This window comes from Trichophyton verrucosum, assembly GCF_000151505.1.
Source record: "Trichophyton verrucosum HKI 0517 chromosome Unknown contig00265_1.f1.exp, whole genome shotgun sequence".
In the NCBI taxonomy this organism is placed as follows: domain Eukaryota; kingdom Fungi; phylum Ascomycota; class Eurotiomycetes; order Onygenales; family Arthrodermataceae; genus Trichophyton; species Trichophyton verrucosum.
Genome location: NW_003315475.1, coordinates 1 through 16222, shown reverse-complemented (window position 1 = coordinate 16222; position 16222 = coordinate 1). Strand labels below are relative to the sequence as shown.

The window sequence follows — 16222 nt, the reverse complement described above, 5'->3', positions numbered from 1 at the left end:
TCTTGGGCTCCGCAGATGGAGCCGGTTCAGCTCCCACCGCGCTGGTGGCCCCTGCGGTATCAGGAAGGATGCCCTTCTTCTTCTCCATCGGATACTGGATGTAGTTCCACGCCAGATCGAGGAAGATGGGTTTGACGGGGATGGGCTCCAGCCTCGGTGGATAGGCCACAAGGTTGCTGAGATCAACCCCGTCAAGGTGATATTCTTGCATCCGCCGCACCACCGGGGGCAGCGTTGCCGGGTCTCGTTGGTCGGACTCGGCGGCCAGTTTCTCGATCTCCACTATGCCACGGTACTGCCAGACAAGATGCTCAAGCTGGACATGCAGCTCTTCCGCCTGGGATCGAGTGACATCGACGCCGAGTGGGTGGCTCGATGCATCAGTTTCCTCGCTGCACGATGGTAGAGCCTTGGATACAAGCTCATCTGCGCGGATGAACAGCGCAAGAGCGTTTTTCGACTCCGACCTGAATGCATAAGACCTTCCAATAGCGAGACATCTGTACACACACGTTAGTTTTCCACCTATCTATTCGTTTTTTTATGGAAAGCAAAGACCTACCGTAATGACTTGAAGTAGGAGAGTTTGGCTTCAAGTTCTCGAACAAAAGCTGCATCGGCTGCAACACCGGGAAGCTCCTTGACAGACTCCAGACTCTGCAAAATAGAATCACACAACACCACATGTTCTCGAAGCCGACCAATTCGTCTACCCAGGCTTTCTTGCTTGGGAGTTTCCGCCCCGTCTTCTTCTTTGCCCTTTCGACGAGCAGCCGCCGGAGGAGTGAAGCTCAGCCCATCAGCATCACCACAGAGCACCCTGTTCCGACCAACTCGCCATCTCACGAGCCGGTAGTTGACAGCCGTCTTTGTGATCTGTAGACTCTGCATCCGGGTATCACCCTGGTCTATCCCTTCACTAGTCAGCTCGTCAATTGCCGCCTTCGTTGCATCAACAGCGTCCTGGCTCGCAATTATCACATTATCATAGTTTGCTGCTGTTTCTTTGGCAGACGCCTTTTGACCGCCTTGCTTGGCAATCCAAGCTACCAGCTGAGCCTCTGCCGAAGCGGCAGACGCCAGGGCCTGTGATATCGCGGAATCTTCAATCTTCACTGTCCTTGACCTCCAAGTAATGGTTTGTGGGAAAGTCTGGCCGTCTCCTGATCCGGCAGCAGCATCCGGCCCTCCCTCGGCCGTATCCTCACTTAAACAATGTGGATCAATGGCTTCTACTTCCCCTCTCAAGGGGCTGTCTGCCGGGAAATACTTCTTTGCAATCGTGCTTAGAGGCACTGATCGAGGTATCTTAAGCTGGTACGCAGAGTAGCGTATGCTTGGGTCAACCGTTCCCGAAATAACTTCCTGGATATTTCCTTGCTTATCCTGCTTCTCCAGCGCAGCATATAGCACTCGAGCCAAGGATGCTTGTTTCAAGCAGTTCTCCCATTGTCGTCTCTCCATCCAACACGTCGTCATCAATGTGGCCAGATATGCGTGAGCTTCTAAGATGTCGGTTCGAGAAGCGCCTGATTCCTGCTGGTTCTGAAGTGCGGATGCCAGCTGCCTTGCGTAGACGGTAGACTTCGTCAGCCTGGAGATAATATGGCGCCTTGCTGACCCAACCATCCCTTTCTTTGACGTGTCCTGAGAGTGAACGGATCGCATGTGCATAGCTTCTGCCCATGCTCGCTCAGCGGAAAGGAGTAGTATCCGAACATATCTATAGCCATCATTAGCACCAGTAATAACACAATAACACTACCAATTGCACAAACACATACCCATGATCTTTAGCTATGTCACTAGATGTGATAGCTGCTTTACCGGAGAATTTCTTGTTCTTGGGCGTTGTTCTCCCCAGTCGTTTGTTGAGGGTATGCAATCGTCGTGTCAACATCGCTCGATATTTGTTGTAATCGCCCATTGAAAGGGCTTCCGCCCTGTGCGTCACGATGAATCCTGTGATATCCATGGTATTATTCGATCTCTAGCTGCGTCACCACGTTCAATAATCCGTCTATCAATCGTCTTTTCTCTTGCTTCTGCTTCTTCCTTTCTTTCTCCCCGCCAGCAACTTTCCGATTTAACATAGATTACATAAGCATTTGTGGGCTCCATGAAAATATCTCGGAATCGCTGTAACTATTATCCGATATGCTTACTCAGCGACCTGCTTCCATTTCTTTTCCTGACCAGAGCTTCAATTTGATATTCAAGACCACGAGCTCAAGCAACTCTCTGCCCACGTCTCTCTTCCGCTGCTCGTTTTATTACCTGTCATCCAGCTCTGTGAGAATAAGAAGTTGATTTCTTAGTTACCCATTTTAGCCGGGAGGCATACTTCGTCGCGAGATTGGTACAACCTACACCTTACGACCTCATGAGGAATTTTTTTTCTCATGTTTTAATCAATTTCCCTTGACTTCATCCCGATTATGCCCTTTTAGTTGTGAAATGCCAATTCCTCTCAGAAGTGTGCTAGCTCGCAGTCCAGGGAATGCTCGAGCGTGCTGTTCGGTGTATCGAGAATGCTAGCCAGCATGTCTATCTCGGTTCCAAGCACACCTTTCGGTCACGACATATATTGCACCCCAAATTCTGGCACTGCAATACCGACGACTCCTCCGCTCTGTCCCTTCTATATTACTACGCCGTCCAGTCAAGGTTAGGGAAGAGGCCGCCCGCGCAGCATAATAACGATGATGCCCCCTTGGACTCGATTCTCCCACCCACACCACTCGAGTTCCTCTACCCTCCAAAAACCCGGCTGTTCGCCCGCACCTATAAATCCGAACCCAAAAGAAATCTCAACAAGAGAAAAAGAAATATATACAGAACATACTCTTCTTCGGCCAGCAACTGCCTTACTGAGGAATCATTAGACACAGGAAATTCCTTTACAAACGATGTTAGATCCAATGAGAGTCCAGATGTTCTCCGAAAATTCCTTACAGATAAGGGGCCCCGAGATTACGGTGCTGCGTGGTGGCTCTATAGGTCGAGTGGTTCTCCTAGAGGATTTGAATCAGATCTTTTATCATACCTTTCGACATCTCAGGACCCTCGAGATTTTCAGCGTTGTCAACTACTTTTTGAAAGAATAAATCCAACAAATCGCAGCGAGCGTGATTATTTGAGTACAGTCAAGATTGCTTTGAATGCTAAAAGCAGAGCATATACCAATTTTGCCTTGGAATTGTGTGGGGAAGCATCTGCGCGGGGCCAGACGCAATGTTGGCAATATGCATTTATGGAGTTTGTGAATCGCATGGACTGGGAGAATGCTCTTAGCGTTTGGAATCTTCAGCCTCATCCGCTACCTAATAAGCTGCCAGCTGTGGACCGCCAGTCGAAACCGTTAGCAAATCGGTTGCTTGCTCTCCTCGAAGTTGTTCAGCAGCGCAATACAAATGATACAACGGAGATGGCCCGCTACATTGTTCAGCTTGTTATCTCTCATGATAGAGCTATGATGTCGGTGTCAATGAACGAGCTACTGAAGATTTTCGAAAACTCCATCAAACTTGAACTCTTCAACCATGACGATTATATTCTGGCTATCAGATCTCTACTATCCTCCAAGATCAGGTCAGCAAATGGTCGCTCAATCATGTTATATCGCAACTTCCGTTGGCGTATTCCTCAAATCACTCCACCAAAAGCATTGATTATGGGGCTGCTGCACATGTTGTGTAATATAGAGGTCTTGGAAGGTGTCGATTACCTCCTAGATGAATACCGCTTACATTATGGCAAGCCACCGCTACTGGCTTACCATGATGCCCTAACGGTCTCAGCGAGACTTGGTGACACTTCGTCGACACTCCGGTTTTACAATGACTACACAGCAGACCATGGGCGTGCAGATTCAACAGAAATTTTAACTCCTCTACTCTATGTCCATGCCAGAACTGGTGACGTGAAGGAAACTCAAAAATGGTTCAACCATGTTTCCGAACTTGGGGTTGAACCACGGGTTCAGTACTGGAACATTTTGCTTACTGCCTATTCGAAAAATAAAAATCTAGAAGGGGCGCTTCGTACATTCCAACAAATGCTTCAGAGCGGCATGGCCCCCGATGCCGTTAGCTTCACCATTTTGATGGGTTTGTCTGCTGGGCGCGGTGATATCAGGGCCGTTTTGGATTTATTTGACATGGCTAAACGAAACGGAGTCCGACTACAGCGTTCTATGTTCGACACCATGGTTGAAGTATTATGCAAACATCGAAGATACCTAGACGCTGAGAAGGTGGCAGAAGAGGCTACGTCAAAATTTCCCGCCAGTACTATGACCAGAACTTGGAATATTCTCTTATGGAATTACGCATACACCATTGATATCACGGCCGTTTTAAGAATACAGAATCGCATGCAGGATGCAGGAATCCAATTTGATGGCATGACATATGCCGCAATGATGTCCAGTCTTGTTCGCGTTGGCAAAACGAACTCTGCACGCAAAATCTTGGGAGTCTTGCACAGAAACCACGAGATTCATTTAACACTATTTCATTACGCCATTCTTCTCCACGGCTACGTACAGGAAACAAACCGTGATATGGTCCAAGTACTGTACACTGAGATGATGGAACGTTTTAATAAAACTGGCTTGAGTGGAACTTTGGCTATGCTTCAATCTCAAATTGATCGTGATATCCGACGAGCTAGGGAAACGATGGGAAGCGCATCCAGCGCAAAATTCGCCCTTCCACATGCAGAAAAACTTCTCAAAACCGCCATGGCTCAGCTCGATACCCAAGATTTCAGTACCAGACAACCGCAGCCTGGAGCCCGGGGTCGATCATTGCGCGAGGCATTCCCTGCTGCATTTTACGAACAGCTTATCAGGGCGTATGGGCGGAATAACAGGGATGAAAAGGTCGGAGAGCTATTCTTGGAATTTTCACAGAAATCGAGATCCACGCTCCCAGATCGCTTACCACATTCCCCTATGATACTTCATGCTCTGATGGTAAACTTTCTAGCAAAGAATCAGCATTATGAAGTCAAGAAATGTTTCGAGGCTGCTCTTACCCATACCCTCCAGCGCTCGCGCGGAATCAATGTCCAAGCAGCCTTATCACGTCCAACTGGGTTTCTTGCGGCACCCAGGGTTAGCAAGAAGGGCCCAGCTGAAGTCACTTTTTGCACCAAGACACCAACAGTCCTTCCATCTCACCGCTTTGATCTTTCACACTGCATTTCGACTTATATGCGATCTCTATCATCACAGAATCTCCACTTAAAAATCGCGGATCTTGTGACACAGATTGAAAAGCTTGGGTTTGCATTCAGCACACATAATTGGTCGCTATATGTTAATATTCTCTGTCTTTCCCGTGACCCTGCTTCCCAAATGCGGGCATTTACTATTTTCGAGGAGAAGTTCATGCCCAACTACCCAGGTTGGAGGTATATAAAACGTGGATATACCCTTAGGCCGGAGGGTGCACATATGGAAATGGATCTCATGGAAGGGCCTTTCCGCCGAGGAAAGCCTGGTCGTATGATTGGGCGTAAGGTCCGTGCTCTGTGGGCAAAGGTTCAGCCGGATTACATGCAGCCTACTCATCTCAATATCCTTCACCTTGCTTCCGCCCTTATTGATTTCCGATCCCGATCAATCGTTGACGGAGGAAAAGAGATGAATGAGTTGTTTTCTAAGGCACCTAAAACATACACTGCCGTTGCTACGATCCCATACTTGGAGGAAAAATTCCAAAATATCCTTCGCCGCTACAAGGCCGATCAGGCGGATATAGAGCGGCTTCCAAGAGTTGAAATTTCCAACGACGACGTACGGACCGGGGGTGTTTTAGGAGAGGGAAGCGAACGAATCAATACTGGCGAAGTGGAATCTTCTTTTGAAGAGGATAATGATGTTCGAGAGGATGAAGACAAATCCGATTCCGAATGGACACCTGAGATTCATGAGCAGCCCAATGTTTTTGAATCTACTGAGCCAGCGCCCCCGTTGTTGGAGTCTTTGTTGGCCGAAGACATGTCCCGCCGGCAGAGGATGGGTGTATCAGAGAAATCAACCGCTGTTCCTTTTGCCGAGCGAGTATTAAGCCCTGAGGATCAGTGGGATTTGGATAACTACATACGCCGCTCTACGTTTGAAGAAACTGAAAAGTAGTCATGGCTCATCCACAAAATCTGTATATAGCATATCCCTGCTCAAAGCAGTGTTATGATCTTCGTCTAGAGCGTTTCCTAATGTACCAACATCAACCCTATGTATTATAGTTATATCCATCTTGAATGAATAATTAAGATAAACTGCATAAACCGGATCTTCTTTCGAGTGTTGTCGGGTAGTAAGTAGAACTTGCCTTCTCATTGGTCTAGTTAACGCGCGTCTTCCAAAAACCACTTTAAGTCGCGTGTCGCGTGTAAGTCTCGCGTTTTATGAGGATTTTCTTCTTTCGCAACTTCAACAAGTCGGAAAAAGACACCCAGCAAGCGTCACAGTCCTAGATAACTAACCTGGCTTCTCAGCCGGTTGAAAGAGTATCTCAAAGCTGCAGTTTTCCTTTGCAATTTGACTCGACAGCGTCTTTCTCCCTGATATCTTAGAATTCCCCCTACTCAATATGGATGGCCCCCCGCTGCTTCGAGATGAAGCTGCTCGCGATAATAAGCGAGCGGCAACGGAGTTCCTTGACCCTGGTTAGCTCTGATATAATTGATCTCACATAGTTGTTCTAAGTTCTAACAAGTCTCCTTTAGTTGACCCCCGAGCTAGAAGGTAGTTTTATACCGAGTATCACAATGAATCGCCGATTCTAACGTCCTGTAGTTACCGCGCAGACATAGCTGTGATGATAAATAGAGGACTTCGCAGATTCACGGTATATAACTGCCCTCGCATAACTCAGATTCAAGAAACAAAGGGAAACATAAGCATGCTAATAGTCCTGTCTCTTATAGATTAGTATCGACGATATCAGAGCCCACAGCCCAGAGCTAGCAAAAGGGTATAACCCCTGTCAGCGTTAAACTTGAACGAAACGAATTCTCACACTTGAGTAGACTACTCACTTCACCCTTTGAGTATACATTGGCATTTGATCAAGCGTTGCGAGAAATCGTCACAACCATAGCCACTCAACCACGAAGCGAAGATGCAGATGAAACCGTGCGTTAAGATAGTACCACTACATCCTCCAGGCTCAAATCTAATCGGTGGATAGGAATATCACTGCGCATATGTTGGTGCGTTTGGTGAATATGCTTGCAATCCTCGAACACTCAGCTCATCACATTTAAACCGAATGATCGCCCTGGAGGGCATCGTAACAAAATGCTCCCTCGTCAGACCAAAGATTATTCGAAGCGTTCATTACAACCCCAAAGCCAAAGCCTTCTTGTCAAGGACATACCAAGATCAAACAATGACAGCCAGTGGATCAACAAGTTTAAATGTGTACCCTCAGCAGGATGAACATGGGAGTCCAGTGAGAAGCCACCTTCAGAAGCCATTTGGGACGGTCTGTGTTTGCTAACGAATGAACAAAGCTTATAACCGAATATGGATACTGCAAATACCGAGATCACCAAATGATCTCTATACAAGAAATGCCGGAAAGGGCACCTGCTGGACAGCTCCCACGTGGCGTTGATGTTATCCTTGATGATGACCTTGTTGACAGGGCTAAACCAGGAGACAGGATACAGCTCGTAGGAGTTTACCGATCTCTTGGAAATCGAAATACGAACTCTAGCAGCTCAACTTTCCGCACCGTGGTTATTGCAAACAATGTTATCCACCTTGCCTCCAAGTCTGGAGGAGGAATTGTCCAACCCACGATAACGGACACTGATGTTAGAAACATTAATAAGCTGGCAAAGAAGAAGAATATATTCGATCTTCTTTCCCAGTCCCTTGCACCGAGTATATATGGCCATGATTATATCAAGAGAGCTATATTGCTCATGCTGTTGGGTGGAATGGAAAAGAATCTTGATAACGGAACCCATCTTCGTGGAGACATCAATATTCTAATGGTTGGTGACCCGTCGACAGCCAAATCCCAACTTCTACGATTTGTGCTCAACACTGCTCCATTGGCAATTGCCACCACCGGCCGAGGTTCGTCTGGTGTTGGTCTTACTGCCGCCGTGACCACCGATAAAGAAACCGGAGAGCGTAGGCTAGAAGCCGGTGCTATGGTTTTGGGAGATCGAGGAGTAGTGTGTATTGACGAATTCGACAAGATGAGCGACGTTGATCGAGTTGCAATCCACGAAGTTATGGAACAGCAGACCGTCACGATTGCAAAGGCCGGCATTCATACGTCTTTAAATGCGCGGTGCAGTGTCATTGCAGCTGCAAATCCAATCTTTGGGCAATATGATACCCATAAAGACCCGCATAAGAACATTGCTTTACCCGACTCACTTTTGTCCCGTTTCGATCTTCTCTTTGTGGTTACTGATGATATTGATGACAAGAGAGATAGGCTCGTTTCTGAGCATGTTCTACGAATGCACCAGTACCGTGATCCAAGACAGGAAGAAGGGGCTCCCGTTCGTGAGCAAGCTGGCTCCAGTCTTGGGGTCGGGCTGGAAGAAAGCCAGGACAAGAACCGAACCACCGAAGTGTACGAGAAGTTCAATGTTATGCTTCATGCCGGCATCTCTCAGAGTGGTAGAAGGGCTGGCAAGAAGGTTGAAGTGCTCAGCCTTCCCTTTGTCAAGAAATATATCCAATATGCGAAATCACGAATCAAACCAGTTCTCAGCAAGGGTGCCGCCGACCATATTGTGAGCACATACTCGGCCCTCCGAAATGACGAGCTACTTGGAAACCAGAGGAAGACATCTCCCATGACTGCTCGTACGCTCGAGACCTTGATCCGTCTCTCCACGGCTCATGCAAAGGCACGTCTGTCCAACAGAGTAGATGAGAAGGACGCCAAGGCTGCTGAAGCTATTCTCCGATTTGCTCTGTTTAAGGAGGTGGTTGAAGATGAGAGACGCAAGAGACGCAAGACTGCCAATATACCAGAATCAGACTCTGATTCAGAGGACTCTGACAATGACGATGAGGGAGACTATACACCACGCAGAAGGACGACACAATCAGCTTCAGGAGCTCGGTCCAGCAACCGACCGGGCCTCAGAGGCTCCAGAGCAACGTCTACTCCTGGCGTAAATGATACGAATATTGCTGATGATGATGATGACGATGACGACGATGATGGCACATACAACGCTTCTCCTAGTGGCCGGTCAGCACACTCGTCTAGACAGACACGAAGCCAACAGACACCGTCCCAATCGCAGATGTCTGTGGCCTCGTCACATCCGGCATCCCAGCTTCTTGAATCTCAGGAGACAGACAACACAGAATCCCAGGCGGATGTCTTGGCAAATGCGGTTGCAGCATCCGCATCCCTACCTCCACTCCCACCGGCTCGTCTGAGCACGTTCCGACAAGCTCTCGGCCCACTTATGAGGTCTGATCTGTTCCAGGGAGATTCTGCGGATGTGCAGAAGGTCGTTGAGGCAGTTAACACTTCCGTAAGATCGTCTAGTGCAGGAAGTGACGGTGAGTTTGAATTGGCCGAGGCACTCCAAGCTTTGGCCGTAATGAATGACCGAAACGAAATCATGTAAGTTCTCCCCTTCTTTTTTATGCCCTCGTCAATTCTGGTACATATGCTGACTCAGTTGCTACTAGGTATCTTGGTGACGAGACTGTTTACCGACTATGAGTACTCTGATGTTTCCTTTCTATAGATCTGTAATGAGTGACAGCGAGTTGATATATTTTTCTATTCAAAAGTACCGTGGTAGCTTCACTGGTTTACACACCGACCTTGTATCTCCTTTAACATTAGTTATAATACGCTTAGGAGTGGTGATACAACGAGCTAATATAAGTGGCCACTATCTATATAGGGGGCTTATAGGGAGACCCGCAAACTCTCGTCCACTTCAGCTCTCCTGCTGACAAAGGCACAGTCAGGCGATGGTCACGTGCGACACATCCTGATACTTCAGCCTCTTTAACTACTCCGAGTTATCTCACTCCCTCCTTTGTAGCTATTTAGCAACGATCAGGGTAACGAGTTACGAATGTATACTTATACCGCGATCTTCCTGATCCATCGAGACTCTAACACTCCCCTTCCTACACATTTTCACGAACTCGACGGCGTTAACTTTAACTCTCCTCCCCTTTCAACCTAATTAGCTAAATAGTTATCGGTGATCTAATTAACTACATATACCCAAACACATTCTGCTCCCTTTGTATAAGGAGGGTAGTGAGAGGTCGATGGATTAAGCGAGATGATGACTGGCTATCTATCTGACACCCTTTTATACCCTTTGCTAGCTATAGGTAGGCATGCCGGGTTATGCGACTTATGCCAAAGTGCGGTCGATGACGACATAGCCGATGGCTTGTCTATTCACTTTGGGCGGCTGCCAGAAGATTGACGACAGGAAGGACAGCAGGAGCAACACATCACAGTCGTATAAATATCTCTGATATCCGCGATACCCCCCAAAGTCCCCTCTTCTCTTTTCCTGGTCTGGTCGTCCTCACTTCACGGTTGTTCCCTGTCTACAGTCGTTCCCACACGAGACACCGACGTCAGCTCTTACTTGGAACCCTCTCGGCTCTCATCCTCTGCCTCACTTTGACGGGATCTCGGACTCGACTCTTACTTTGACTACACTCCTCCGTTATTCTCATAATGTCGAGCCAGCAAACTGAAAAGGAACACATCCCCGAGGCCTACCATGCCATGCTCTCTGATAAGCAGCGAACGGCTTTGGCAGAGTCAAGGAAACGGATGCGTCAGGCTTCCTCAGCGTCGAGTGCCTCTACCTCTTCAAATTTTCTGGCCACCAAGATAGACGCCCTTGAATCAGAAGTTGACTATATTGAAGACTGCAAAACTGCTATCCATGATCTCTCGCGTCTCGGACGCCTGCCACCCCTTGTGGCGTTAGATACCATCAAAGATCTGGCACTCGCATCTATGCCACTAAACAGAGAAATCCGTGTCATTAAACGCCAGAAGAAACTCGTACAGGAAGACATGGAAGCTGCAATGCCCCACTATAAAGAGCTCGAGTCTGCATATGTCGATGCCATGGTGGCTAGGATAGCATCAGCATCCGGGAACCAGACAAAGACCAAGTTCAAGGCAAATTCTTTCCGCCAGGCTGTTGAAGATTTTTACGAGGCATCGAAAATAGAGGAAACGGACTTTATGCCACGCAAACTCGCATTCTGCCATGTCATAGGGTGGCTCCCGTCGAATGAAGTCCGAGCAGCCCATCTTGTCCCCAAGAGCCTAGATGAAATGTCAGTTGCCCACTTATTTGGGGCTGGGGAAGTTACTATAGATGACCCTAGAAATAGTGAGTTCATAACCCTTATACTTCGCCCTATCTTCAATCCATGGTGTTAACGTACGCTAGGTCTCATGCTTGAAAAGAACATCGAAATGGCAATGGGCATGGGAAACGTAGTGATTGTACCAGTGAAAGCACCATCAGCCGCAGATGAAATTATCCAATGGAAACTCGTCATCACAGACCCAGCCTTACTCAAGCATGTCGCTACCGGTGGAGCCAAGTGGAATGTAAGAAGACCTCCTCCTTAGCTACCAATCTATCAACCACTAGAGTATATACTGACACCCATTAGTTTCTACATGGCAAGACGTTGACATTCCTCGGCCACCACCGGCCTGCTAGCCGGTACCTCTACTTCCGGTACTTCATGACGTACCTGATGCTGAAAAACCAGGGCAGGCTGGACTGGGTGCAGGAGGTTGAGACCGGGAAGTGTATGTGGGCGACACCCGGCGAGTATCTGCGTCGCTCAATGCTCATAAACCTCGCTCGCCGGGTGTCCGACCACTACCTCCTCGAGGTATTCTATAAATCCACGACGTTCGATGGCGACGACTCCACTACTAACGTGGACGAAACCGAGGACACCTTGGCCATCAACCTCGCAAACAGCATGTTGATACCATCTCCTTCTAGCAAAGAGGGGGATGATGCTGAAGATGAGGAGGAGGAGGATGAGTAGAAAAAAGCTCTCGAGGAGTAGCCTTGATGTGTGACTTGGCTATGGGTGTTGTCTAGTTCTTTTAGCCGGTTAAAGACGCCACCACGGATACCATATATATTAATAAGGCATTTCTATTTTATTTGATTTTATTTTATTTTATTTATTCTATTTATTTTTATTTTGTTGTTGTTGTTTCTATGTAGTGTGGCCTAGAAGAAATTGTAAAGGAGTTCAGGGTGAGATCACTAAATAACAACCATCTACAGTATGTACCTAAATAACCGCTTTATCTCAAATAACTGGCTTATACGATGAAGCAACACGTTGATAGTCAACCAGTTATTATTGATGTTTGAGATACCAATTGCAAAGCTGTGGATGATGTAGAAGGAATTGTAATTGATTCAATGCTAGACATAAAACAGGCTATATATTTCCAAACGCTCTAATGCATGACGGCTTACCAAAGTAAAAATGCATTCCTTTTGCTTTTGTGTCTTGCTATCACGAACCCTCATCACTGCCGCTGGCTGACAGTGGAGTCAAGGGGGTAGAGAACCTGCTTGATCCCGAAGCCGTCTGAGAGACAGACTTGTTCCTCTTGGGCGTGCCGGGAGAACCACCACTGCCGCGGCGGGAGACAGACGACCGCCGCTCACGGTCAAGAGGCAGCTTGTCCTCGACGTCAGAGACGGCATGGGGCGTTGAGCTTCGAGAAGACGTCCTCGAGTGCGAGTGCGAGTGCGAGTCAGCGTAGGGGGGTGTCCGGCGGAGCTTCTCCCGCTCGCTGCCATTCCAGGGGCGGGAGTGCGAGGCCCTGTGATGGGTATATCTCTCGATGTCCCGGCCACTCTTGCTGATGACGGGTATAGCACGCGGGTAGCTTTGTTTCCAGTATCTCCATCTCGCCCACCAGAGCCAGCCGGCGTTTGCTCTGGCCTGTTGGCGGGTGAACTCCTTGATCTTCTGGCGCAGACGAGCCCGCCGTTCGTTCTCTTTCTCCCAATAGTCGGTCCGGTACTCGTCCCAGTTCTTGCGGAAGGCCGGGGAGAATGATTTGGGCAGCAAGAGCAGCCGTATGTAGTCACCCCCGGGAGCCAGGTCTTCCTCGACCCCAATGCGGTTTTCTTCGTCCGGCGGCTGGCGCAGGCTGGTCACTGAGCTTCCCCGGCGTCTGCGGCTGGCAGGCCTGTCCCCATGGGCTCCAGAAGAAGCAGAAGCAGCTGCTGCAGCCGCAGCCGCAGCCGCAGCAGAGGCAGAGGCAGAGGCCGGCCTCTCGTACTCGACGTAGTGGAAAGATGTGTTGGATGGGAAGAAGGCCGAGTAGGGGAAGATGAACGATATGTAGGAGAGCAATTCCTTCCACCAGGGGCCCGGGATGACCACGACCTTTGCATTCATGCCCCGGATGCCCCGGTTGGTGACCCCCAGCCAGCGCCGCGGCCACCGCATGCCTCGCTCCCACTGGCCGGTGCCCCAGATGAGGATGGCCGTGACGACGCCGCCGGTGAGGGCGACTTTCTCGCCGGTCTCGACGACCCAGTAGACGGAGCCGCCGAGCCCTCTGCCGTCCTCGCGCGGCCGAAAGAAGAGGGCATAGGTGAAGTAGACGATCCAGAGGGCCAGCAGCAGCAGGAAGAAGGTGTTCTGGCGGCGCCGGGCCCGCAGCGCCAGGTACTGCGCGCGCAGGGCGGACTCGACGATGAGCAGGTTCAGGTATATCTGCGGCGGCGAGGAGGGCAGCGCGGACAGCGGATCGGGCGCAGCGGCCGTCGCTACAGACGAAGCCGCCGTCTCGCTCGACTCCTGCGAGCTCGAGGACAAGGGCGAGGGCGCTGGCGAGGGCGAGGACGAGGGCGATGGGGGAGGCAGGCTGCCTGTGTCTGGCCGGTGCACCTGGATCTCGGGCGGCGGCGCGCCTTTGACGATCTGGTCGAGCTGCGACATGTCTCTCTAGCACTCCTCCGCGGTCATTCTAGCTGTGCGAGCGCTGGCTGGTCGTTGTAGCGGTCGTTGAGGTCCCGTCTTGCTCTCTTTGCTGTCTTGCTGTCTTTGCTGTAGAAAGCCGGCGATGTTGAGTTGCTAACTAGTTGGTGTTATTAGCATGGATCACCACTTCTCCTACTTCTACTTCTACTTCTACATCTTCATCTTCATCTTCACCTACTCTACAGCTTCATCTACAGCTTGTCTGCAGCTTCGTCTACAGCTTCGTCTACTCTTCTACTGCTATGTCGGTCCGCTGCACTGCCTCCTCGCCGTCCATCCTCGCCCGCCACGAAACGCCCTGACTTCTCCGTCCGACGGCCAAACTCCGGCTTAACTCCCCCGGACGAAGCATCGACAGTGATAGATCCAGAGTCAAGAAGAAACAGTCCAGAGTCGAGATCCAGAAGAATAAGAGTGACAGGCTCGTCTCTGTCGCTCGGCCGTCCGCTGTCAAGCTGTCTTCAAGCAGAATCCCAGCGCTGCCTCTCATCGCCGCCGCCCGCTCGCCGCGTCCCCCGCTGCTCCTTCACCACCACCAGCCAGCAACAGCTTCAACTTCAGCTTCAACTTCATCAGCATCAGCATCAGCTTCGATAGTAAAGTCCCTGCCGGCTTCTACGCTGAGTGCGCCTCGCTCGCAGACGCCCTTCGACTCCTCTGCCGCCCCGTCGCGCCCGGACGGCTGGTCGGACGCTGCCATGGCCTCTCCCCAGGCAGCATCCACGGCCTCGCCAGCAGCAGAACAGCCGGCGCAGGCAAAGCAGCCGTCGAGCTTCTTCCCGCTAGGCTACAAGGAAGGATTCAGTCAATGGGTTCGTCTCCAGCTCTTGATCTCGCTGTCTACTCCATAGTGTCTCGTTGCTAACGTGGGTGCGTAGTGGACTTGCATGCCCGCAGCCACCGCGGAGCACAGCGTCCTCTCCTTCATCCCTTACCTGCAGCAGGTGCCAACGCACAAGCAGACCGGCAAGGAGCCGTCAGTCCCCGATGGCCAGGCGGCCGACAGTCTGACGGCTGCGGACACCTCCCAGGAGGCCCAGGTGTCGGCCAATTCGATTGACGACCCTTACGGCCCCCGCAGATGGCGGTCGAGCATGGTGCAGCTCAGCGGCGACAATCGAGCCCTGAACGAGTTCTCCGTCGAGCGTGTGGGCGAGAAGGTCGAGAACAACCTCGTCGTCCTGCACGGGTACGGAGCCGGGCTCGGTTTCTTCTACAAGAACTTCGAGAGCCTCAGTCGTGCCAAAGGATGGCAGCTCTACGCCCTCGACCTGCTCGGCATGGGACGCAGCACCCGCCCGCCCTTCAAGATCCACGCCAAAGAGAGAGACCAGGCCGTCACCGAGGCCGAGGATTGGTTCATCGACGCCCTGGAGGAATGGCGTGTCAAGCGGAAGATTGAACGCTTCACCCTGATGGGCCACAGCCTGGGAGGATACATGGCTGTTGCCTACGCCCTCAAGTACCCCGGCCGTCTCAACAAGCTCATCCTCGCCTCCCCCGTGGGAATACCAAAGGATCCCCGGGCTGTCGACGCAGAGCTTACCGAGCCGTCAGAGTCGACCCTGTCCGCCGAGTTCACAGAGAGCCAGGACGCAACCACCGGCAACGCCAGTAATAATAACAACAATAATAACAACAACAATAGCCTCGCAGCCAGGACTCCTCCTCTCCTGCGGCCCCTGCCCAAATGGCTGACCTATCTCTGGGACTCAAACGTCTCCCCTTTCTCCTTTGTTCGCTGGTCTGGCCCCCTTGGCCCTCGCCTTGTATCCGGCTGGACGTCTCGGCGCTTCTCCCATCTGCCTCAGCCGGAATCAAAGGCCCTGCATGACTATGCATACTCCATCTTCAGAATGCGTGGCAGTGGCGAGTATGCGCTCTCATACATCCTCGCTCCCGGCGCATACGCCCGCAAACCCTCATCAATCGAATCCACGGCGTGGGCCGCCAACTAATCAGAGAACCCGTCCCTGCGTCCGCATCCCAGACAAGTCTCTCCTCCTCTGCAGATTCCTCCGCCAGCCCACAGCCATCGTCGTCCACGACCTCGGTCGCTGCTGCTTCGACACCTAACCCCGGTACGCAGCCCGTCCCGCGCAAGGAGAACGGTATCCCCGTGGTCCTGATGTATGGTGACCACGACTGGATGGACGTCGAGGGCGGCCACGCAGCGAAGAA

The 16222-nt window shown here is 50.7% G+C and overlaps 6 protein-coding genes across 6 annotated transcripts; 4 read left to right on the top strand and 2 right to left on the bottom strand.

The window, feature by feature from the left end:
• Positions 1 to 37: 37 nt before the first annotated feature.
• TRV_03151 (signal recognition particle protein, putative) lies at positions 38 to 1975 on the bottom strand (the record flags this gene model as incomplete). Its single annotated transcript, XM_003022682.1, has 3 exons — positions 38 to 500; positions 563 to 1723; positions 1785 to 1975. Coding segments are annotated over 3 exons (1815 nt in total), but the record flags the coding sequence as incomplete, so codon positions are not given.
• Positions 1976 to 2500: 525 nt separating this feature from the next.
• Positions 2501 to 6145, top strand: TRV_03150 (translation regulator (Cya5), putative; the record flags this gene model as incomplete). The annotated part of the gene is made up of 1 exon (XM_003022681.1): positions 2501 to 6145. The coding sequence occupies one exon, from the start codon at positions 2501 to 2503 to the stop codon at positions 6143 to 6145; it is 3645 nt and encodes a 1214-aa protein (XP_003022727.1).
• Positions 6146 to 7587: 1442 nt separating this feature from the next.
• TRV_03149 (uncharacterized protein) lies at positions 7588 to 9630 on the top strand (the record flags this gene model as incomplete). The annotated part of the gene is made up of 1 exon (XM_003022680.1): positions 7588 to 9630. The coding sequence occupies one exon, from the start codon at positions 7588 to 7590 to the stop codon at positions 9628 to 9630; it is 2043 nt and encodes a 680-aa protein (XP_003022726.1).
• Positions 9631 to 10718: 1088 nt separating this feature from the next.
• On the top strand, positions 10719 to 12070 carry TRV_03148 (uncharacterized protein; the record flags this gene model as incomplete). The annotated part of the gene is made up of 3 exons (XM_003022679.1): positions 10719 to 11391; positions 11452 to 11615; positions 11681 to 12070. 3 exons carry the CDS (start codon positions 10719 to 10721, stop codon positions 12068 to 12070), a joined length of 1227 nt encoding a protein of 408 aa, XP_003022725.1.
• Positions 12071 to 12556: 486 nt separating this feature from the next.
• TRV_03147 (uncharacterized protein) lies at positions 12557 to 13999 on the bottom strand (the record flags this gene model as incomplete). Its single annotated transcript, XM_003022678.1, has 1 exon — positions 12557 to 13999. One exon carries the CDS (start codon positions 13997 to 13999, stop codon positions 12557 to 12559), a length of 1443 nt encoding a protein of 480 aa, XP_003022724.1.
• A 157-nt stretch (positions 14000 to 14156) lies between these two features.
• TRV_03146 (uncharacterized protein) lies at positions 14157 to 15999 on the top strand (the record flags this gene model as incomplete). Its single annotated transcript, XM_003022677.1, has 3 exons — positions 14157 to 14350; positions 14412 to 14853; positions 14920 to 15999. 3 exons carry the CDS (start codon positions 14157 to 14159, stop codon positions 15997 to 15999), a joined length of 1716 nt encoding a protein of 571 aa, XP_003022723.1.
• Positions 16000 to 16222: the final 223 nt, after the last annotated feature.